This window comes from Hoplias malabaricus, chromosome Y (assembly GCF_029633855.1).
Source record: "Hoplias malabaricus isolate fHopMal1 chromosome Y, fHopMal1.hap1, whole genome shotgun sequence".
Classification (NCBI taxonomy): Eukaryota; Metazoa; Chordata; class Actinopteri; order Characiformes; family Erythrinidae; genus Hoplias; species Hoplias malabaricus.
Window position 1 is genome coordinate 6235830 of NC_089820.1, and position 23977 is coordinate 6259806.

At 38.6% G+C, this 23977-nt stretch overlaps 1 protein-coding gene across 1 annotated transcript in view; it reads right to left on the minus strand.

Moving 5' to 3' along the window:
• Positions 1-10089: 10089 nt before the first annotated feature.
• LOC136679576 (zinc finger matrin-type protein 4-like) overlaps positions 10090-23977 on the minus strand; it is a 144311-nt gene continuing 130423 nt past the window's right edge. The window contains exon 7 of the mRNA XM_066658186.1: positions 10090-10249. Coding sequence (XP_066514283.1) covers positions 10222-10249 — 28 coding nt within the window. The 3' untranslated portion in view covers positions 10090-10221. The remainder of the gene's footprint in view (positions 10250-23977) is intronic.

Consider the following 23977-nt stretch of genomic DNA (forward strand, 5'->3'; position numbering starts at 1 on the left):
CTCACAGACAGTCACCCAAAGCGGGACTTGAACCCACAACCTCCAGGTCCCTGGAGCTGTGTGACTTTGACACTACCTGCTGCACCACCCTGCAGCCCCATTAAATATATAATAAAATAAAAAATACGGTTACGTCTTTTAAACTACTATAATCCAATGTATTGCCAGTAGTTACATTGTTTATGCACATGTTATTAATGTGTAACTACACAGATTAACTACACTGCAATTATTTTTCACATTTTGGAACATTGTTTTTTGTGGCATTGGTATGAATCCAGAAGCTTGCGTGTGCTTTTGTTTGCATGGAGGACATCTGTGCGCCTTTTTAAACTTGCGAATTTCTCTTTGTGCATAATCTGTGAAATATGCTTAGGTAATGAGTCTTAAAACCACCCCGAAAATACACTGCTGTTTTTCTTTCTGGCCTACGGAAATTACACAGCTTCAAAATATTTTATTAATGCGGCATTAAAAATTGATTCGTGTTCATTACTCTCTCTGACGATTTTCATCCACTGTGCGTGTGGGGCCCTGCTTTTCGTTTGCATGAAAAAAGAGGAAATTACAACATGGCGACATGTTTAAAGAGTTCCTTGGTGAAAGCACAGCATCACAATCATGGGGGATATCAAATATTTGTGCCCTGTTGTCATCCACTTTCTTCTTACAGGAACATTTCCTTTTTTGTGTTATGTGAACTAGCTGAACTTTAGAGCTACTTGTTGTATCTTTCATTTATTCATCTTCTGTAACTGCTTCATCCTGATCAAAGTCAGCTTGGTTCCAGACCACATATGGAATCATTGGGTGCTAGGAAAGAACATATACTGGACAGGGCACCAGTCCTTTAAGACATTACACACTAACCCAGTCACACATTTACATATTGTCAATCTATCTATTCTGCAATTTCCGTATTATTGGGATCAATAAAGCATTTCTAATTCTGATCCTGAATTTCACACAGCCAACCCATGTAATAGCATGTGTTTCTGGATTGTTGGATTAAACCGGAGACCAGAAGGGAACCCAGATATACACAGGGGAGTACACTTCTCAGAGGGGACCCTGAGACTATGGAGATGTTTATCATGAAGGTAAAAATCGAAGTCAGATTGAAATATACGTGAAACTGAATTAATTAAATCATTTTATTTGGTATCACTTTACCGAATAAGGCCTATGAAAATTACATAGGCCGTTGATGACAACAGATATAAAGCTATATAACATCTATATAGATCTATTAAAAATCTATAAACATCTATTACACATTTATGTCATTGGGCATAAACAATACTTTAGTCAGTTTCACCCGACACAGTGTTATGACATATGCCCCATGTTGGAATAAGCTGATGGATGTTTCCTTTATTTTGGAGATTTATGCAAATGTCATATAGCATTATAAACAATGGCAGTGATTCTAAACATTGTTACTTATACTTATTGTATTATCTAGCATTTTTTTGGCCACTCACTTTATTCTGGCAGCATGTTGTTGCAGGTGTTGCTACCACACAGTGAAGAGTCCTAAGTTTGTAGGTTCTGCCCACACCTCAGTTCCCTGCTAGCCCATTTCCACCAAAAGTATTCTGGCTCTTGAACTGGTTTCATTCAGGATTCTTGGATTCTTAGTGCAATCCATTGAACTGGTGTTTCCTCCAGTTTTGATTGAAACCAAGTATACGACATCAACGGGATGCATTGCTGTGATTGAATTCAGAGCCAGAGATAAACGGATAGAATTACGACATGAGTCAGGTCAGAGTCATGGTTTATCCACTGTTTGCAGCAGGTTCAGATGAGATAGATATATGATGCACTTGCAGAGTTCTGAGCTGTCTGACTGAGCTTGTGAACAATGAGAACAGCAGCAAAAATTTGCCAACCCACCTTGAGTCACACTGACCATAGCTATATAAAACACATGGATGGAGCATTTTACTGTATTTATTTCCTTTTATTTCCCAATTTTCTTTCCAAATCAGAAATGTGTAATTTCCTATTTTCCATTTTCACATTATAAAGTTAAAACATACACAAACCTTTCTTGTTTACTAGTCTTTTACCCAGCATGCCACCTGAATGACCTACTCTCCTAGGGGCAAACCTTTTTAGTTTGGGAACCAATTAATTTTGGTGGAAATGCACGGAACGGTTTCCAATTTGGTTTGTGTTCAGCGCACAGGTTTCCACCCACAGTCCAAAATCCATAAACAAATGTTGGTAGGTGGATTGACTGTGCAAAGTTGTCCAAAGGTGTGCCCATGCATTGTGCCTAATGATTCTGGGTAGACCCACTGTGACCCTGAAATAATGAAATGGATAAAGTTGAATGAATGAATAAAAGTATGACTGTGTATTCTAGGCTTGTATCTTTTCCTTTTAATTGAATTGTATTTAGCAAGCAAAGTGCAGTCTTTCGAATAAAGTAGTTGCTGAGTGTTTAATCCTGTATAATCCAGTATGTAACTGCTACTGTAAACTTCCTTGTTGTTGTTTAATGTGCTGATGTTGAGCAGGAGATTAATGCTGTGGTTCATGACAGTGAATATTTTATGTTGTGTACTGGTTGAAACATAAGTAACATGTCTCCTTTTCTGCATAAGGTGGAAAGGAATCAGAAAATGATATTTGAGCATGACTAATAGCAAAGACTCCAGCTGTGTCTACTGAGTCTACTGTGGAATTTCAGTCTGAGTATCATCCTGGCAATGCTGCCATTCCTTGTGATTCTCTGCCTGCAGCTTTAAATCTCCAGCTAATTCCCCATCTCTGGAAAATCCTCATTGTGCTTCTGGAAGGCAAGGTTATTACTGAGCCTCTAGCAAACCCACCTTCCTCAGCCTTGCAGACCCTCAAACAGAATTCAAAATCACCAACCTCAGCCTTTTCGCATCAGAAAATGTTCCATTCTCTCCTTTATTTCGCTGCTGGGTGAGATTACCTGATATTCCCAGGTTTATCTCATTTCCAGGTGAGGACAGGTATTTGCTTGAGCCGTGGAGGTGAGATGTTTCATGGAAGATTGAATCATCTTCTCCCGACCACCTTCAAAACATCAAGATATGAGATTCCCCTTCCTTGTACCACTTTATTTTGTTCTTTCACTTACTGGCCACAATATTAGAAACACTTTTTCATTAAAGTTTGTCATTCTGCTTTATTCAGGTTGTGTAGGTGATGCTTTGGATTACTTGGACTGTGGGACAGGAAATAACTTTCAACACTGAACTTTGGAGGCATGAAAAAGTGCTCTCAAATGGAAAGGAACAATTAGTGGGTTTTGATTACTGTCTATGGTGTTTTCAGTAGAAGTGACCAGTTATTAAGGTATTTTTTAAAATATAAATGCAAACAAATATTTGAGTACCCTTGTACAAATGAATAATGCTTTGTTGATGTACAGTTAATTACTAACAATTACAGCTTATCGGCTAAATTGTACAAGTTGGGAAAACAAGGCATAAAATATGACCTGTAAAAAATTTAAATTAACTCATCCACCCACTAATTCGGGCAATGTCACAGACAATTCACTTACCAATGTGTTTTAGACTGAGGGAGGAAACAGGAACACCTAGAGAAAACATACACATCCATGGGGAGAATGCACCAAAGTCATCAAAACCCATCACCAAACTGTATTTAGGTTTTAGCAAAACCTTAATTTGACATAATTTGACCAGGTGTGTCCAAACAAAACCATCTGGAAAAAAACTAGATTTGAATGCCTTGTTGCCATTTTGGGAAAACCAGTTGTTTTCCAGTTGATTCTGACTCTAGAATCTCAAATATCTCATAGGATTTCCTTCAAGTGAAGGATGATAAACCTTAATTACAACAGACAAGCCTTTACAACTGCCTTAGTTTCCATGAGCCATCTCCAGAGTGTCCTTTTCAGGTCGGTCAGAACTTCCTGAATCCCACCGCTGTGCCCCCTGAAGCCAGCAAAATTCCTTATGGGACCATTCTCAATTTATATTCCATTATTTAAATTTCCTCCAGAGCAGGAGAATTAATGACTCTGGCCCACTGATGTGCCGCCCCGGCCTGGCCATCACTTAATTAGTATAATCTATCTCTGTGGGTCAGCGTGAATAAAAAGGGGGGTGGATGAATTTCATTAGAAAAGTTCATTATCAAGTAAATAGGCCTTGGTCTTCTGAATTCAGAGGAGGTGGGTTTTAGTTAGAGTTGGGTATTAGTAGAGGTGGGCGAGGTCAGATGAGGTTTGCTTGATGGCTGCATTGTTGGCCAATAATGGTAGACTGGAATGACCGAACACCAAAAGAAGTTGGATCATGAGGCATATGACTCTATGTCAACATGGATAGGCCTTAGTTCTGAATATACTTCAGTTCTCAAGATGAAATCTCATTGTTTAACATTTATTCATTTGTTCCTGCAAAGGATCATTCAGGCCTAAAAGTAGAGTTTAATATAATGTTCTATTACAACTGTCAAATTGTTTATAAAATAATATATATATATATATATATAAAGTAGATCTTCAAAAATAATCAATAAGAAAATTATGATTTCCATTAAATAAAGTTAGGTGTCAATGATAGTATTACACAAGTAGAAAATGCTGCAGTTTCTAATCTTTTGGAGGTATGAGTAAGGTTTACATCTATATGAATCATTGTGGTGCTCCACTGCCCTGTATTAGGCAGAACAGAGTAGCTGTATTCAATGCTATTTTGGGCTCAGTACTACAAATACTACTCTGTGAAACCTTCGGGGAAGGGTAGGAAACATGTTAGAGCTTAAAGTTAAGTTTATGGTTAAATGTTAGGGCTAGGTTTAAGGGGGGAATTTTAAGGAAGATGTTACATGCTAGCGAGCCAGAAATAGAACATCCCTGAACATATTTACATCTTTCTATCATTCAGATGGACCAGTGGTGTCAGACAGTTCTCTCTAATACATTAGCCACAGAGTTATATGAAAAAGAAACTACACATCCACAAAGTAAAATCACCAATTTTAAATCAACATTATTAGTGTTGATTTAACACGGGAGAATTTGCTGTGCAGTGAATGATTCCAGGTAGGCTCTGGACCCACCGCGACCCTGAACTGGATAAGCAGTTACAGATAATGAATGAATGAATGTTAGTAACTAAGCAATGTTAGATTCCAGAGGTAGCTTTTCCAAACCCTCTGCATTGACCCAAATGCAGGAGTTGTTGGAATGGAATAAAATGTTCTATGTATTAATGTAATGATGATATATTTAAATGTTTGCAATATCAAAGCAAAATGGTAGGTTTATTGGGGAAAACTGTACAATTGAAAGAAGGATCTCGAACTCCAGGCTTCTAGCCTGGATACAAATTGGATGTGGTTCTGTATGACATCCTGCAGCTCATTAGTCTACAGCTGGGTCTGTAGATCCTGCAAACTCATAGGTTGCTGAAGCTGGTGTCCCAGCTTGTACTATAAATGATTGATTGGCAATAAACCAGCCAAAGAAGTGTTGCAATCTGGTGGAGACATTCCTGGGATCTAAACAGAACTTGTATTTGTCACAAAAATTCCTGTCCATAGCATTCAAAGATTTCTTGTTCAAAACACCACTGTTCCCAACACTTAACAGCTTGGTTAGAATGGCCTATAGATGGTGAACAATTGGTCAAAATAACCATCCTGCTTCTCTCTGTCAAATGATGTCCCTAATCTCATTGTCTGTTAACTGGGCAACATGTCTTCAAGTGCATTGTTAGAGGCATGTCTAGCAGTATGCAATCTCTCACCAAGAAGTACATTACCCAAAGTTAGCATCTAAGAGCCTTTTTGTAGGGCAGGAGTGGAAGCACTTTTCTGCACTTGTGTAAATACTCAGTGTTTAATCAGATCACACCTGTAATCATTTACATATCTGCTTAAGACATAATCGCATGCTGAGTTTTGCAGCAATCTGGGTGCATATTTATTTATTTATTTGTTTATTTTTTGGGGTTATCAATTAGGTTATATAACATCGCTATCCAATTAAAAACATTTATCTCCATTTTTGTGGATTTGTAGTTTACTACATCATTTGAACACAGCAGCTGTCCTTCACATTGTGTCCAAATTGTATGATGAATGGACCAATAGAAATGCTCCAAAATTACTTAGAAGGAAATAGTTTTACATTCACTTACATTGACATTTAAAAGGATTTATATTCTAAGTTCTACAGTTACTATTTTGGGAGATACACGTTTTTAATTGCACACAACAATATGCAGTATTCTGTATACAACTACATTTAGATCAGTCAAGATGGTTTCAAATGTCTTTTATTCAAATTCACACATAGTTGATCACATGATCCATATCATGAAAAGGGAGCTGATTCTGCTAGAACAGGAATGATCCTGCCCCAATTAAAGGGAAAATAATGCACCAAACCTTACACTCCCAACACACAACATACACACACACACACACACACACACACATCTTCAGTGCATCAATAAGCAGACATGATGATTCAAGATTTGAGAAGAGTCTTCATAATTCTAAAGTTATGCCAACAACTCATTCGTGCAAAATTATATACATTGACCCTATAATGAACTGGCTTAAATATAGCCTGGACTCTCAAGTAATTCAAGTTCAGATGGTGAAGTTTTCTGGACACAAACTGTCCTGGAGCTGGGGGATGGTAAAATTTGAATACAGAATTCAATTCCCAGACAACAGGTAAGCAGGGTACGAAATCACTGTCAATGCCATGGAACATAAAATATGTATATGCAGGTGCAATTTAGTATTTTTTACATACAATAACATATCAAAGATATAGTCCAATGTATTTTTCTGGTAGTCAGTTGTTGTTTTGGTCATTTAAGGAAACGTACAGTGCTTTTAAATTGATACTTTCGGCACTTTCTGGAAATTACACTGGATGGTACTCATTGAAATATTAAAATAAACTATGTATAAATCACTGAGCAGCAAACTGACAAAAGCAACTTTCTTTTTTCTTTCATTTGGGAGAAATAATAAAAAAAAAAAATAATAATAATAATAATAAAAACATGGAATGCAAAGACTAATATTAGCTTTAACCCCTTATACGCAAAGAAAAATAATGTGGTCCCAAATTTTGTATTCATTTTCATCATTATATGTTAAAGGGCAGAAAAAAGCTTATATGATTCAGAGATTATACTTAAGAACTAGATGATATTTCACCTAAAGGTTAAACTAAGCCTAACCTTAAGGAATGCCCAGTAGAAATGTCACTCAGCTCATCAGGCTAAACAAAGAAGTCCTGCTTATGTTTGTTTATAAGTGAATTGTCCTTTAGATATTTATTCAGTCCCATGCTTGAGAAGATGAACCCTCTTGAGTCTTAATATAACGTAATATATCCATTTTAATGCTCTTTATAAATAAATCAGTTTCAAACAATAAACAGACCAATGAATCAGACACCAAGGCAAACATAAAGGCATTGAACCATACATAATCCTGCTGTGCCTATACGTTGTTAATGAGAGAATAAAAATAAATACTCTGTTCTAATAATTTATTCTTTATAAAATGACATGTATTTCCTTACGACATTCTAATTACATTTTAAATGGCTACCATAGGTTTAGAATGACATGTAAAAGAACAGTTTTAAGATGGTCACCACAGATTAAATAGGCTCTGTATATAAGTAATTATTATTAATAATCTTTTAAAGAATACACCATCACAACACTTTGAAAACTAGACTCAATCTCTTCTATGAACCAAATTTAAAATATGTAGTAGCTGCAAGTTTATAATAACCCCTTTAAATAAAGACTTAGCAAGTCATGTGCTGCAAAAGACCACACCAAGATGGGTCTTCAGAACCCTGTTGATATGCCCTCTCCTGGCTACATCTTCAAGAAACAATGCCCATGAAAGAAATTGCTTGAAAATATTAGAATGTAAACAGATTGTGATGCTTTCCTCTTGCAATAAAACAATTTGATTCGTGTTAAATTTGGCAGACATTCTTGTTTTTTTATTTATTTTTATTTTTTTAAATAATTTTTTTCTTATATTGCTTTTCTGGGTAGAAGGTATGAATTCAAGCCTACCATAAACTGTGTCTTTAATTACTCTGTAGTTACACATTAACAATGCATGTACCGATCATGTAACTAATGATATATTTACAGTTACAGCTTGGTCCACTTTTATTTAATTTATATATGCTTCCTCTTGGCCAGATTCTACAGAACTATGGGCTGTCCTATCACAGCTATGCAGATGATACTCAGATTTACATGGCCCTGTCCCCAAACGACTCTGGCCCAGTTGACTTATTAAGCAAGTGCCTTGAACACATCACAAACTGGATGGGACACAATTTTCTGCAGCTGAATAAAGATAAAACTGAGATTATACTATTTGGGAATAGCACTGAGAGACAAAGATTGGCTACGTATCTGGACTCGAGAGCCCTCAAATCTAAAGAACTGGCTCGCAACCTTGGTGTATCAATGGACTCAGATCTCAGTTTTAGTAGTCATATTAAAGCGGTTACTAGATCAGCATTTTACCATCTTAAGAACATCAGTAAGATTAGAGATTTTCTGACTAAACCAGACCTAGAGAAACTTATCCATGCTTTTATTTCTAGCAGGATTGATTACTGTAATGGTCTCTTAGCTGGACTTCCAAAAAAGACCATTAAACAGCTTCAGCTGATTCAAAATGCAGCTGCCAGAGTTCTCACTCGGAGCAAAAGAAGAGATCATATCACCCCCATCCTCAAATCCTTACACTGGATACCAGTCTGTTATAGAATAGACTTTAAGGTGTTATTACTGGTTTATAAATGTCTCAATGGGGTAGGACCAGCGTATTTATCAGATCTGCTACAGAGATATGAGCCGAGCAGAGATCTCAGATCTTTAGGAACTAGTCAGTTAGTCCTGCCTCGGGTCAAAACTAAACATGGAGAGGCAGCATTTAGCTACTATGCCACTTTTAAATGGAACCAGCTGTCTGAGAATATTAGAAGTGCCCCAACGTTAGACACATTTAAATCAAGACTTAAAACTCTCTTGTTTGAGCAGGCTTACAGCTCAGTTTAAAATATTCTGCACTTTTCTGTAACGGCATTTTATTTCTTTTATTTCTTTTCATTTATTGTCATTTTAAATTGTTTTAATCATTTTAATCATTTTACTCTTTTTATGTAATTGTCTTATTGGAATTTATGATTTTACTCTGGCTTTTAATGTAATTTCTTTTTCTGTAAAGCACTTTGAATTGCTTCTGTATGAAAGGTGCTCTATAAATAAACTTGCCTTGCCTTGCCTTGCCTTGCCTTGTGTAAAGTTGTGTTTTTAAGTAGCTTTTACTCATTAATACAAAGGTCTGCACATTTGTACCAGAATATATTCTTAAATGTAGCTACATGTGCATTATTTTGTTATTACAGTCATGTGATTTCCCCCTCCAACACATTTCTAGCTCCATTTTTTGAAATATTGACATTTACTCTAATTCATTTAAACATTTGATTACCTACTGTTACAATCAGAATAGTCATTGTGTTTAAATACCCAAGTATAATTTCATGCTGTTATTGCTTCTTTCTAGTGGAATGCACTTATAATGCAATCTCAAGTGTAAATCTGAAATCTATAGACTTGTGTATTTACAGCAATTGTTCTATTGTAATCCATCTGTAACAGTGAATACATCAGTAGTAGTTACACTGTTGTTAATGTGTAATGACACTATTATTAATGACAAGTAAAATGCAGAGGGGCCCAAAAGTCTAAGGTTTGGACATGCAAACGACAGCCTCATTGAAGATAAAATTAGAGATGTTGTGCAAGTGGCACTGTCCATGGCTGCCCACCATCAGGGAAAAAATGGGGGTGGGGGGGGGCATAACTGGATCATGACTTCAGAAAATAGCAGCAATGCATGACAACAACTTTTAGGCTGACTCAAATGGAATGAGTCCAAAAAAAAAAAAAAAATGAAAAAAAAAACCCAAAGTGTTCTGTTTAGACTTTATGGTCAGACCAGAGAGATAAGGACAACAAGATGAAAAAAGGAGAGATAGAGAGAGAGAGAGAGAGAGAGAGAGAGAGAGAGAGAGAGAGAGAGAGAGAGAGAGAGAAAGAGAGAGAGAGAGACGAGGCAGAGAATTCAGGGCAAGCTGATCAAAGCTTGTCTGACATCAATCCAACAGTATCGTTCCTCCACTCCACTTCACTGGACGCATAACTGGTTCTTTAAGCTGTGTGAGACAGACAGACAGACAGAGAGAGAGAGAGAGAGAGAGAGAGAGAGAGAGAGAGAGAGAACACATCATAGGACAGACTGAATCCTGGGATACTTTGTAAAGCTTAGATGTATTAACTATAAGAAATAACAACTACACACCACAGATATGCTGCATAACAGAGTTTTACAACTGTGGGCCACAGACAAACTGCTGAAATCCAGTGATTAATTAATATTTTGTGTTAATGCCATAAATTATTTTATAATACTTACCACTAAACTAAGCTCTTCAGAAGCAGTCTATGATCTCTTCACATTATCTCAGACGTTACTGATACCATTCCATAACTTTCTGCTTGAGTCTTACTCAACCAAACCTAAGCCATCAAATTGGAGTCCAAAACAACCCACAGCCCAGAATAATTTTGTCTAAATTGTACCATCAGTGTCACGAGTAGAGGTGGCAATGATGTGTTTGTGATTGGTCAGTGTGGCTGAACTCAATATATTTCAACTCAGGAAGTAGACAATATATTTATCCCTCTTTCAAGTCCAAAATAGCATAAAAACATGATTTCCCACCATACATCAAATTCCATTTCCAAAATCAAAAATTCCAAAATCTCAGTATTTTTCTAAGGCAGACATTAGGTAAACACAATATACACTGACAGAACCCGGAGCCATCATGTGATCGCCTAATCAGGCATTGAGTTCAGCCTTATAGCCACACTGACTAATCACAAACACATCATTTTCACCTCTACTCATATGATGGTACAATTTGGACAAAGTTATAATGGCCGAAGCCGAAGGTTATGGGATGTTATCATATATATTTATATATACTTTCCTATTCCAGATGAAAAATGTTTCATTTTTGTATCATTTGCTAAATAGCTTCAAAATGTCAAACAAATTTTTAAAGCTTTGTATTTGTATAACAGTCTAACAGTATTTAACCCATACAATCAATATATAAATATAATATAAAAATAATATAATATATAAATATATAAATATGTGCTTGCTTTTTTTTTAACTGCTTCTGCTGTTCCTTTGTTTTGTCCATCATAAAAAGCATGACGGTCATTTAATTGCAGCATTCATCCATCTCCAGCTGGATGTCATTCATGACTGCCCAACCCTCTTATCAAATACAAAGGGTCATGAACAGCCCCTTCAGAGTCATTCCTGTGAAGCTGGAGGCTAATCAAGTGTCCTCTATGCATGAGGGTTAAGAGCTGAGCAGTGCCTAACCATGGAAATGTCCCACTCAGTTAGTGGTGTCTACCTGTCCATTAGGCTGCTGTAATGGCAGGGTACAGGCGAGACAATACAGCCTGGGGAAATGGCACTTTGTTCAGAATTACATCTTGAGGTATAGCAGAGATAACACATACCTGACACGAGCGTAATAAAAGCCTCTGTGCACCATGGTGACATATTGGAAAATTGCCTTCTTGAGGTAAACAGTGGTATAAGCCTGTCAATTTTATGATATCCATAAACATATTTTAAGGATGTACACAGCTGTGCGTTATAGGAGGTGGTGGTTGGGAGGGAGGTGGGTGCGGTGGGTTTGTGTCCCTTTGCTACAGTAAAATCCTCTCTCGAAGAAGGTTTTTGACTTGCATTTGGTTATAAAAATATCAATGAGGTTAGGTATTGATATTAATGGATAACAAATAAAACTCCAGCTCATATCAACGGTACAGAATGGTATTCTAGTATTCTGGTATTCTTTTGCCATGGACCCCATATTGCTGGTTGCTGCTGGTTTCAGAGTGCAGCACTAACGTAAATGGATGGGAAAGATGGATATTTATGTGGATATCTCATACAAAATTCCTCTCTCTGCACTGGAAAGAGTCTCACAACCCTCAGAATCACAGAAGCCCACCGTCTTTTTGCATCAGCGGTATATATGATCCCACAGTGTAGCATAATGAGGAGAAAAACCATTTAAAATTGTGTTAGCCATATTAACATTTTTGTCATATGATTTAATAGAAAGTTCTTAGCATGTTAGACTCCTGCTCCTGTGACAATCTGAGTGAGTTATTCATACATAGATTATGTACAAACTTCAGTAATCATGTTATTTCACTTATGTTTTGTTTTAGTGTTTAAGAGACCATAGACACAAGCCACATAATCCTTTTGTCTAATAATTTTCCTTGTTTACAAGGTAAAAAATCTGATCCCACTGGCCCTGCCCTCTGAGAGTGAAACAGATTCTTGGAGGATAACGTTTTATAGCAAATGTCTGCTTAAATTATTTCTGATTTGTCTAAAAATTTAATGAAGTAGTTCTCCGTGTGAGTGATAAGTGAGAGAGGCTTCCATGCTGCAGCAAAGCTGAGGCTGAATCAAAAAATATCTGTTTTTGTATGGCACAGTGCTTTGTATGTGAAAAACAATATTTACTGAGCTATACCAATCACATTTCCCTATGGAATTAGTGTCTAATTAGTGTCTGGGTGCAGTATTATTAGTTTTATTACCTGTGATGCACTATGTATGTAGTATGGCATTATTTGGGAGCTCTTCTACTGACTGACACTGATGAAGATAGATCTGTTTACAAAGCTGATATGGATAAATGGGTCAGGGATCCACAAATATATTTCTGTTATTTTAACGTGGTGGCACAGTGGTGTCAGCAGATAGTGTCGCAGTCACACAGGGACCTGGAGGTTGTGGGTTCAAGTCCCTCTCCGGATGACTGTCTGTGAGGAGTTTGGTGTGTTCTCCCCATGTCCACATGGGTTTCCTCTGGATGCTCCGCTTTCCTTCCATGGCCCAAAAACACATGCTGGTAGGTGGATTGGTGACTCAAAGTGTCCATAGGTGTGAGTGTGAGAGTGAATGTATGTGGGTGTGTGGTGCTCTGTGAAGGACTGACACCCTCTAGGGTGTATTTCTGCCTTGCGCCCAGTGATTCCGGGTAGGGTTTGGACCCACAGAGACCCTGAACTGGATAAGTGGTTACAGATAATGAATGGATAGTAAGGACATAAGGACTAAGTGCTCAGTGAAACAATAAAACAATTGAAATATCATAATTTGTTTTTGATTTGTGTAAGTAGGTGCCCAATATGGTGGCTATTCTACACAGTGACATCAGCTACAGACCATGGACATAGTGTAGCATGACCATTTAGACCAATACTAAAAGCCACCACAATGCTGCACATATAGTTAAACAACATATTGATCATAAAATGTAGTCACCTGACATTCTGATGAAGACTAAGAATCAATATCAGTTCAATAATTTACCTTGTACATCTTCTTCTAGAGCTGTAATACAAACATTTTTGAATGTAGGTCAAGGACTTGCTGCTTGCTGATTTGGTTATCAAAGTAACAGGGATTACTATGTCTTGTACCACTAATTTGGACCACCTTTCCTGCTGGGCTTCTTGAGTGTTGCATAAGATCATCATTATTCTATGAAATAATGAAAGTTAATGAATGTCATCACTCATTATGTCATTAATAGAGTCCCGGTTAATGCAGGTTAATGCAAACCTGATCTGCTCAATTCTGTTCACAGTAGTCCAACACTGTGATGTCATTTTTGGTTTGCTTGGATCCCAGCAAATTGGACCAACAAAGGTGACCAGAGTTCAATGTCTTTGCTGTGGATTTGAATCAATTAGTAACTTTTGATGTCATTTAAATAGGTTTAACCACATCATCCAGATTTTGAACCTGTAATTACAGCAAGTCTATATCCGATAGCCTCAGTGTTGAAAAGCCCTGCAGGGAAAGACTTCAGAATTGTAATTACACTTTGCAGACAGGTGTGTCATCTTAACAAGCCAGAGCTGATAATCCTATTCCTCAGGGTGGGACAGAATGAAGCTGTGACATTTGAAGGGGCCCTTTGCAGCCAGGACACCTGATACAATGAGCGAGAGAAAGCAAGCAGTGCATTGTTTATCCATTGCCTCAATCTTGGAACCCTCCTGATGTCTCTCGAAAGGACAATTTGCATCCCAGCCTATTCAATCCCCCGCTTCAAAATGCCAGAACTCAAAAGGGCAGCGGGCGGGCATCCAGTCGATAAAATACCGTCCTGCTAAAACAGCTTGAACTCAAGAGAGTCAAGCTTGAGCTCTAGGGCTTCCATCCTCACATATTTCTGCAGTCTTCAGTTCAAAGGAAAGTGAAATTTGTGCCTCCTACATTAAGTCCTGCTCTCTGTCTCTCAAATGGCCTCATCATTAATTTAGTCGCCCCAAGTGGGTGTAAGTTACAGATCCTGGCTTCGACAAACTGTGACAGCTAGCCTGTCATCTGAGTGACCCTATCTCATTCTGGACAAGCAGCATTTGCATATTAATCTGCTGTATGACAAATCAGGTCATCACAATACTGTGGCAAAGTCATGGTGTGAGCTTCAGAGAGGTTCAATGGTTTGCAAGAGTTTATTCATGTTCTTTTTCGCATCTTCGGTCTTTCATTAAATTATTACTCACATAAATTTGTATCCATGCTTGATTGTTTTATGTGGTACTTGTTCTTATGTGGTGAAGTGCTGAGTCACCTTGCAAACTAGGCTACATGCCCACAGAGATGTATTAAGTGTAACTTGTAACATAATATATCAACAGATTGTGCTAAGTTTAGCTTCTTCTCTGCCAAAAATTAAGCAGAACAGTAGCAAATCAATCTGTCATACATGAGTGGACAATCTGCAATGTTCAGGAAAATATATGGTATTTCTAGAGGCAAGACAAAGTACTCAAAGCTGTTTTGAGTACCATTTATCTTTCTAGTTATAGTTAAATCTGCCCCAGTCCCTAACCACACTCTGACTTCTGTTTTCATATTCTCTATACTCCATACATCCAAACAGAACTAATACCAGCTTTCTACTCAGTACCGAGCTAGCAACTGCCCACCTATTTGACTCGACTCTTGTGGAAGTCTGACCATTGGGGTCTCCTGTACAACTGCTCTGAGACCAGTTATGTGCCCTCCATTCCTGGAAACTGCTGTACACCACACCTCCACTTGCAACTTCATATGTGTGGCAACCATTATCCTCTTTTGGATATGTGATGGCACTGATTCAGCACAGACATTTACTAAAGGCCACCACTGCTCACACAGGCTACTTCTACGTATACTGTTTTAAATGAAAGATCTTTTGTTTAAAATGTATTTGACCATAGGATGGTGGATCCCCATCCTAGGTCCTTGTTTCTTCCTAAGGTTTCGTCTTCCAGATTCAAGGGAGTTATTCCATGCCACTGTCGCCTTTTTCTTCATAACATAGGACCCACTTGTGGTCTGCAGTGAACCAGAAACATTGTCCTATGTTCTATGTCCAGTGGGGTCAGTTCTGAAGATTTAAGATCTCTGCTTTCTGTTCTTACTTGTCTTATAAAAACATTGCTAGAGCTCAAGCAAACAACAAAGACGTTGATTACTTAATCAAACTTGATCAACTGAAACTTTGGCATATTCAACTGTTGATAAAGGTAACTTTCCCAGAGCCATTGCGGGTTTGATAATGCAATCAGTGCCCCTTCGTTTTGCCGCATTTCATGTAACTAGTGTCAAGCCCCTACTTGGGAGTGTCTCGCTTGCCTGGGGGGTGTCTGTCTACCATATGGCCCACTATGGTCAGAAATCTCCCCACGGAGTGCTGCTGTTCTCTACAAAGTGAATAGCTAATCACTTGAGGGGGAAAACAGATTGACTTGGCTGATGGCATTCTTTGTAACTACATTAAAACGGAAGGATGAAACAGGTAGTCATGCTTTAGCAGGTGAGCATACCATTCACTTGCCAGTTTGTAGCTAGCCAGCTTGGCCTGAATATGCCATCTTTGGCTTTTCTAGCCTTTATTGAGATTGTTGCGATCCCTTTTTGGTTTCAGAATGAGGGTAGTACTAGAACGTTTTCTGCCTTCTTTTCTCATCTGAGATTGTTTCTCTGCATCTCATACTGAGGCAAGCAGTCCCAGTTGTTTTGGCTGGACATGCTCCACCGGGCATATAAGTGGCTGTTTTATAGCCAGGCTTTTCTCGATGAGAAGCCCACAGCATGAAGCTGTCACACAGAAACTGAACTGTGTTCCCTTCCTCCTGTGGCTACTACAACTCACAGACATGGCATGGCTTGTCAATAAATTCAAATTAGGAGTGCGACAAGAAGCCCAAAGCCAAACCTTTGCATAACGGCATTAGTAGCTTTAAATGGCATGCTGAAAAAATCAATTGCCAACAAATCTCTATAGACCTTCCCCTGTCTTCTTTACTCCTCCCCTCCTAATATCATACCCCAGGTGATCACCAGTGCTACGCTTCAGCTCAATAGCACTTCCAGATTTATGCTGGTAAATTGTTTTCTCTAGAACTTGCCATATGTTCACTTAGGTCCAATCTGCTCAGTATTCCATTCCAAACAAACAGCCCAGTGTTTTTTTTGTTTTTTTTCTCCCTTTCTTAACAACCAAATGCCCCCACATCCACGTTCGGCATTGCCCCAATGCCTCAAGCAAGGAAGAAATGGCATAGCAAAGGACCTTTATCCATCTTTGTTTTTAAAGCTCATATTCTGTCAGAGCATCAGGCTACCATTGTGACTTCATGAAATAAGATTCAAAACACTGAGCCAGTAAAAGAGCGATGGTGTTCTGTGATAAACGGGTTGTCCTGAGGCTCTCCCCCACTTGGTGAATGAAGAGAGAGCAACACCAGACGCCTGAAGCCAGATACATCAAAGTCAAACATGAAAGTGTCCCGCATCAGCATGCTGCCACCAAATCTGGAAAGTCAAGTGGGTGGAATAAGGGGGGATTTGCTGGGTATGAGTCAGAACGTGGCTAAGGCTGTCGTGCTTAATGCCAGCATTTTGACACTTACAGTACCGCACTGTATTTGCAGAATAGGCAGAATGGGTTTTTTTTGGATACTTGCATGCACACTCACCACTAATTGATTTGAGGTATATAGTATTGGCAGGTAGATATAGTATAGACAGGCAGTATAGACAGATCTTCAAACCCAGTTTCAAAGCAATAGAGATGATATAGGGAGATGCAGTGATTTGTTAATCTACATTGATTTATATTTTAACAAAGTCAACATATTTAATGTCAAACTTTTTTCATCTTAACTGATTTTTTTCAGATGTACTAATATTTGGTTGTAGGGATTTTATGTATTTGAAACACTGTGGTGCATAACAACATCTAAGATTTGGAAAATGCTAGGAAATCTTGGTTTTTGTAACGGTCAAGGGACAAAATATGTCAATGAAAGTTCAGTACATATGCACAGCTGAAGGTATATTTAATGACTGTTAATTGTTGACTGCAGTAACTGTAACAGAACATAATAATAAACCTTTTTGGATCATCAAATTTGGAATAAATATACATTTAATATAAAGTAAAAATTCTTACAGCAAACTATCAAACATTAGAACACGTTAATCACTGAGGAACTGAATTATAAACAACAGCATCATTTACCCTTTACATTGCCTCACTTCCCACACATATGCAATGATACTGACCTCCATCTCATCTCTGTCAGTATGAAGAGAGATTGAGTGCCTTCTTGAAGGAATTGTCTCAGCCTGTTTGTTTAGACTAGGAAAATCAATACTTCAAGTTTTAGCACCAGTCCCTGAGCAAATGTGTTTATTTTTGTTCAGCAGATGAAATTCCCTTGGTGAACTCTGTCAGGGGCTCCTTCCACATAATGCCACTGTGCCTGAGAATTGGGGCCAGGCTTGCTGATGCCATAAATTGCAAGTTTTTCGTGGATAGAAAGAAAGAGAGGGAAATATGGGGCATAAGTGATACCACCTGGGAAGAGTCTCCCGTCTGGGTGCACCAATTCACAGACATCCCTGAGGAGGATGAGGAGAGGGGGAAGCCAGCAGGTAATGAAATGCATTCTGGACAAAGCTGCCCAAGCTAGTTAGCCTCATGCTGATTGACGAAGGGAAGATAAGGCCATCCTACACAGGCATTCAGTTGCTTGAACTAGATATGTTTTATTCATCATAATAAATATCATGAATATAAAGAGGACACCAAATAGCAGCATATTAAAAATGTAAATATGTTTTATTTCCATCAATTATTTTGAATGTGAGTTTGGAACTGCTTTGATTTGGGGTAAAAACTAAACTCACCAAATAGTCTTGAGAGCAAATCTTAAGAATTGTTTTATGTTATAATATGAAAATGTCAACAAATACACAATCTGTTTGAACTATATGAAAAAACAAAATCCATGTGATATTTTACCCTGTAAGATCTTTTGCTGTGTTTGTCCTACTATAAGTATGTGTTTATCATTCATGAGGAAAAAGCTGTGTTTGCCTGAAAATACCCAAGGGATAAACAAACAAACACAAGCAATATCCTCCAATAACAAGGCCATTAGCTGTTGGGCCAGCGGTTGCCATGTGGAAACTTTAGCCCTGTTATGATACCTAAAACACGTTATCTTGTAGTGAGGGACTGTACATATTTAGTTGTTCATTTTCTGCTCCTACAGTGCTGTGCAAAATTTAGAGGCCACCTTTGTAGTGTGTATATACGTAAAATTGGACACATTTCAGAGATGTTTCAATAAGAACCCATAACTCTTTTAACTTGTGAAAAAGGGGTGAAAAGTTTTGATCAAATTACCACAAGGATCAAACACCAGAGCAGCGTTCCTCCCCCTGTCTATGAATGACCCACACACTCATTTTCACTTGGTTCAATTTCTCATATTTCTCCATATTTAATTAGTACTTTTTTACGTCTTCAGGCTCATTCTGTTTGCTTTTAACCTCATCTTTGTGCTCTAACATAAAAGCAAGTCAAGCACTTGGAGGGACAGAGAGGAGGACACGAGACAATTCTAAAGACTAGGAACTTGAGGTGAGTGCAAAATCAGGACAACTTCATTCATCCGTCATTTACAGATGTAGGCAGACCGCTAAAGCTGACTGGGTTGTTTTATTTCACAGGTTGTGGGTTGGTAAGAACTTCAGCTCCACAAATTAATGCACAAATACACTGAAAAATTGAAATAAATTTGTATTTTTTAAATATGTCCATACGGTTTCAGCATTAGATGAAAATCAGAAAACACATGTTTATAAGATATTCCCAAACCACTAAATATGACATTTTTAAAAAATACTTTCCTTAGTATTTATCTATTCTCTGCCCTTTTATTAGAGCTTGGATTTGTTCAGGAATCTGCAGTAATTTTCCAATGTTCAGTCATTGGAGAAGTTGGATTCATTTTCCGTTTCTCACTGTCCAAGTGATCCTATCAAATTCGGTGAAGCTGAGGTCTGGGTTCCGGGCTTATAGACCAGTACAATATTCATAGAAACAATGTCAGTTGCTTTTGTGTCTATATCCTTTTAAAATCACAGGGACCTTGACAGATTTACATTTTGTCAGACTAGACTGGCATCAGGTTGAAAACACACATATTTTACAAAAAGTCAATTTCTAGGTTTTATAGTGTAAATAATACGAATATACGGTGAATATCTGGCAACCCTGCATGAAAAAGCAGGCTTAAAACTTTTGCCACATATAACGGTAAATTTAACCCTCACCCTTAACCCAATCCTTATCCTAAATTTAACTAAAAAACTAACCCTAAAGTCCAGAAGATAGCTTTTCTTTGGCTATGTAGAGACTGAGTGTATTTAGTGAAAGAGTGCCACCAGTGGATGGGCATTCCCTTGGTGAAAATAAAATAAGTATAAATTATAATAAAACAGAATGTCCTCAAAAAACAAATGACAATGTTTTCTTTTGCTGTAGTTAAAAAAGTACACGTGACTCCTGGTTGTTGCACATCCATAATTGTGAGTTATGAAGACCCAAAGTCCTGTGAATTATTGCAGATCTCCTGAATGATTAACTTAATTAACATAACATATATATAGGGCACTGTATTTCACTGTACTGTGTATGTTTGGTGTATAATGTATGTGCTGTGAGTTAGAGTGTGGAAGAGGTTGCAAGCCAATTGATAGATGGTCTAATTGGGAAAATGCTGATGGCATGATAATGAGGCTGTCAGCCAGCTTTGACCTGTCAATATTGGAGGTGAGGAGGAATGGGTTCCTCTCTTTCTCTCCTCCCTCTTAATTAGGTAAACACATGTAGGCCATAACCCCTCATGTACTCTGCCAGCAGAATGTGCAAATGGACGGCAGCTGTGAGGGCAGGCCATTATCCGAGAGCATTGGCGGCTATTGCATCACGATTGACCCTTCAGATGCATCATGTAAAATCAATGAGTCACTCATAGCCTCAGTGGACACTTCACTGAAAACTTGTACCTTGTGCATAGAGGTGGGGGTTCATGTTTTGGTTGGTGCAAGCTTGGTGTTTCCAATGAAGTGCCCAGTGGGTGGGTGTACAAGTTGGGGCTTCTTATAAAGTGACCAGTGATTGGTGATGTGTCAGAGGAGGGTTTCTAATAAACTGGCTAATGACTGGGAGTTGGAAATTCAGCAATTCCGTGTGCATCCTAGATACGAAAACATCCTAAATGCCTTCTGACACTGCATCCACACCCCCACGTCTGATGTATCTATACGTCACACACATTTTTCAGTCAGTCAGTCACTAGCCATCTTCACTGTTAGCTCTGCTCCCTCCGGACATATTATACACACATTCACCCTCCCACACACACACACACACACACATCCAGAGAAAAAAACACTGTGAGCAAAACACTGTCACATCCATCAAACAGCTTTACCTCTAACCTCCCACTATTCTGGGAAACATGCTCCTCTGCATCAGAGTAAAGGAGAAACAGCTCTTTAGACTGCTTGGGATTAGGAAACAAAGGATGCATGTAGAAGTAAGAGAATCCTATGAATTTGAACTTTAAAAACAAGACTGCAGACTGTGTTCTAGACAGCAGGTATATCTCAATTTATTTCAATGTAATTTTATTCATAGAGTGAGTTCTGTAAAGCAGCTTTACAGAATCCCATGTCCTCGCCCCAAGTGAATGTCTTTGAGGCGACAATGATCTGGCAGAAATCCAGACTCAAAAAAAAATGATTTCAGAAAAAGAGAAAGAGGTACTGAAGAGTACAGAGACTCACAATCTACTGCATAACAAACACAAGAACTTCTGGTAGGAACTCTGATAAGAAAGTTTCAAAAACTCCCTCAGATCGTGCAGAATCACTAACTGAGACTCAAAACTCCTTTAGATCGAGAGGATTGACCGGAAGCAAACCACCAAAAATGGCTTCAGAAAACAATAACGATACATTGAATAAGAAGAATAAATCAAAATCTCCATAAAAATAGACAAAACTGTAAGACAACTGACAGGAACTAAGCATCAAACCCCACCCCAGAACATGAGTATGAACCACTGAGAGGAACTAAGACTCAAAGGTGGAAATCATCCTCTTCTGGTCACTGGTGGAGCCAGACAATTTTTTATAGGGGAGTCCATTACTCACACAGGGGTGCTTCTGTGCTGTTTAAGTCCTTGCTTTTCCTTGCACCTCCATAGATCCTCCGTGCTCATGTGAGGCATCTGAGAGTGGTCAGTTGCTTTGGTGGCCAATCATTTTCAGGTGGTCTTGGCCTCAGTCCTGTCTTTGGCTTATTGTGTAGCCTTTGTATCTTGAAATGAAATGGGATGATCTGCGACAACTGTACATGAGCTAAAGCTCACCATTCCTAGCGTCACATTTGGAGAAGAGGGGTATAAAGCCCACCAGCTTTGGACTGTATGCCAGTCCAAACCAAGAACCTCCCTGGTATTATGGAACTCCATCTACTAGCTTTAGGATGTGTCGATTTTGAGTGAATTTTATGATGCATAATTTAATTCCCCAACATTAGTACCTAGCCTTCTTAATGCTCTAGCAGCTAAATGCCATCAAATCCTCACAGACAGATTCCAACATATAATGTAAAGTCTTTGTATACATGGTAGCATCCCAATCAATACCACTGGATATGCAGGTGTTTGCTCATATACTGACTTTTTCATCCATGTTACTGAGGAAAATGAGGATCAATAGCAGGTGGACTGGATTTTGTGGCCACTTGTGCAAACCAATAATGAAACTCATAGACTCAGTAACATTGCAAGATTAAACACAAACAAGTTAAATGTTGTTTATACAGAGTAATGTGAACCAATTTGGGGCTATCAAGGATTTAAGCATCTGTTAAAGATCTGTGCCTTAAAAAAATGTAATGCAGTTTCAGATGCTGCCTTCAGACAGACTGTAACCAAAAATCACACTTTGCCCACTGCAGAACCCCAGAGTGCCACACATTTGCTGATTTATTTATGTAAATATCTTTTCTCAAATTACGTTTGCAATACAAGGCTGGTGAAGTGCAGCGGCGTGTGAGGATATTTTAATCCGCGACACCTGTGCGCCAAAATCTATTACCAGCTAGCGTGATAGTTATAAGAGCTGACATTTTACAAAGGCTGCTGAAAGCACAGCCTGGAGGATATTAGCCAACACACACACACACCTCTCTCCCCCTACTGAGCCTGGACAGATGACCTAAATCCACCCATCTGTGTGCATGACAGTGTAGGGTCATTCTGGCCAGGACCCAAGTCCATGCTCTGGGGCTGTTCTTCCTCAGGAGGATCTTGTGCATGTGGTGATGTAGTGGGGAAAACAGTAGGCAGCAATGCAGCACTATGACTATCCAGTTGATTGGGAAGGAAGAGAGATGGATGGTCAGTATTTACAACTCATTTGACCAATACCTAGTCAATGTACAGTACTGTGGCAGTAATAATCTCTGAGGATCAGTCTCAAGTTTCTGAGGTGTGAAAGATATCTGTCAGAAATGGCTCCCTATTCACTATATAGTTCACTATTATAGGAACAAAATGAATTTATTAATGTAGTGTATGATTTCGGACACACACTCATGCAGGTTTTTACCAAACAATGCAATGGATTATGGATTTTCTGCTAGTCTGTGCTGAATGTGATCTTAGTCTTGAGTAACCCAGGCTTAATTGAGTCCATACCAAGTTCTGAGTCAGTCTAGCCCCTTCAACTGCCCTTAAATGTCAAGACTCTGAGCTGAAAGTGAGTTCATACCAATTTTGAGTCTCCGAGGTGTGAGTTGGATTCAAATCCTGAGGCTCCAATGTAAAATTTTACAAGTGAATTATGAATCAGTTATGTGTCATTATGAAGATCTCCAAAGATGTTGTTTCCAAGTCCCTTCTCATCTTCAAAGTTGTAAAATAATGATAATGATAATAAATCTAATACTGAGATGGACACATTCCAGGACTTGCACTATGAAGACTGTCTAGAACGATTTCAGGCATCAGCACTGAGGGTTTGGACGTATCTGATATGGATGAATCATGTCCGTCAGCACAGTTATCAGACCTTAATCTGTTAATATGTTGGGCTGATTCATGCTGAGCAGAACGTGCCAAGCGTACGCCCACCAAGCATATGCTGCGAGATGGCACACAGAGGAGAGACAGCCAGTGAGCACATGGCTCATTCGGTCAGTTCCAATTGCTTTATCTGTCCCTCTAAACCAACCCACCCCAAGGGAAGGCGGACAAATCAGATAAAGCTGCAGCATAACAATTTGACGGGGCACCAGTAAACAACAGGTAAATGGCTGTGTTTGGCCTTACTAGCTTCAGGGCTCATGCTGGGAAAGTCTGCCTAACATGGGCAACAGGAAAAGCCTGTACCGCAT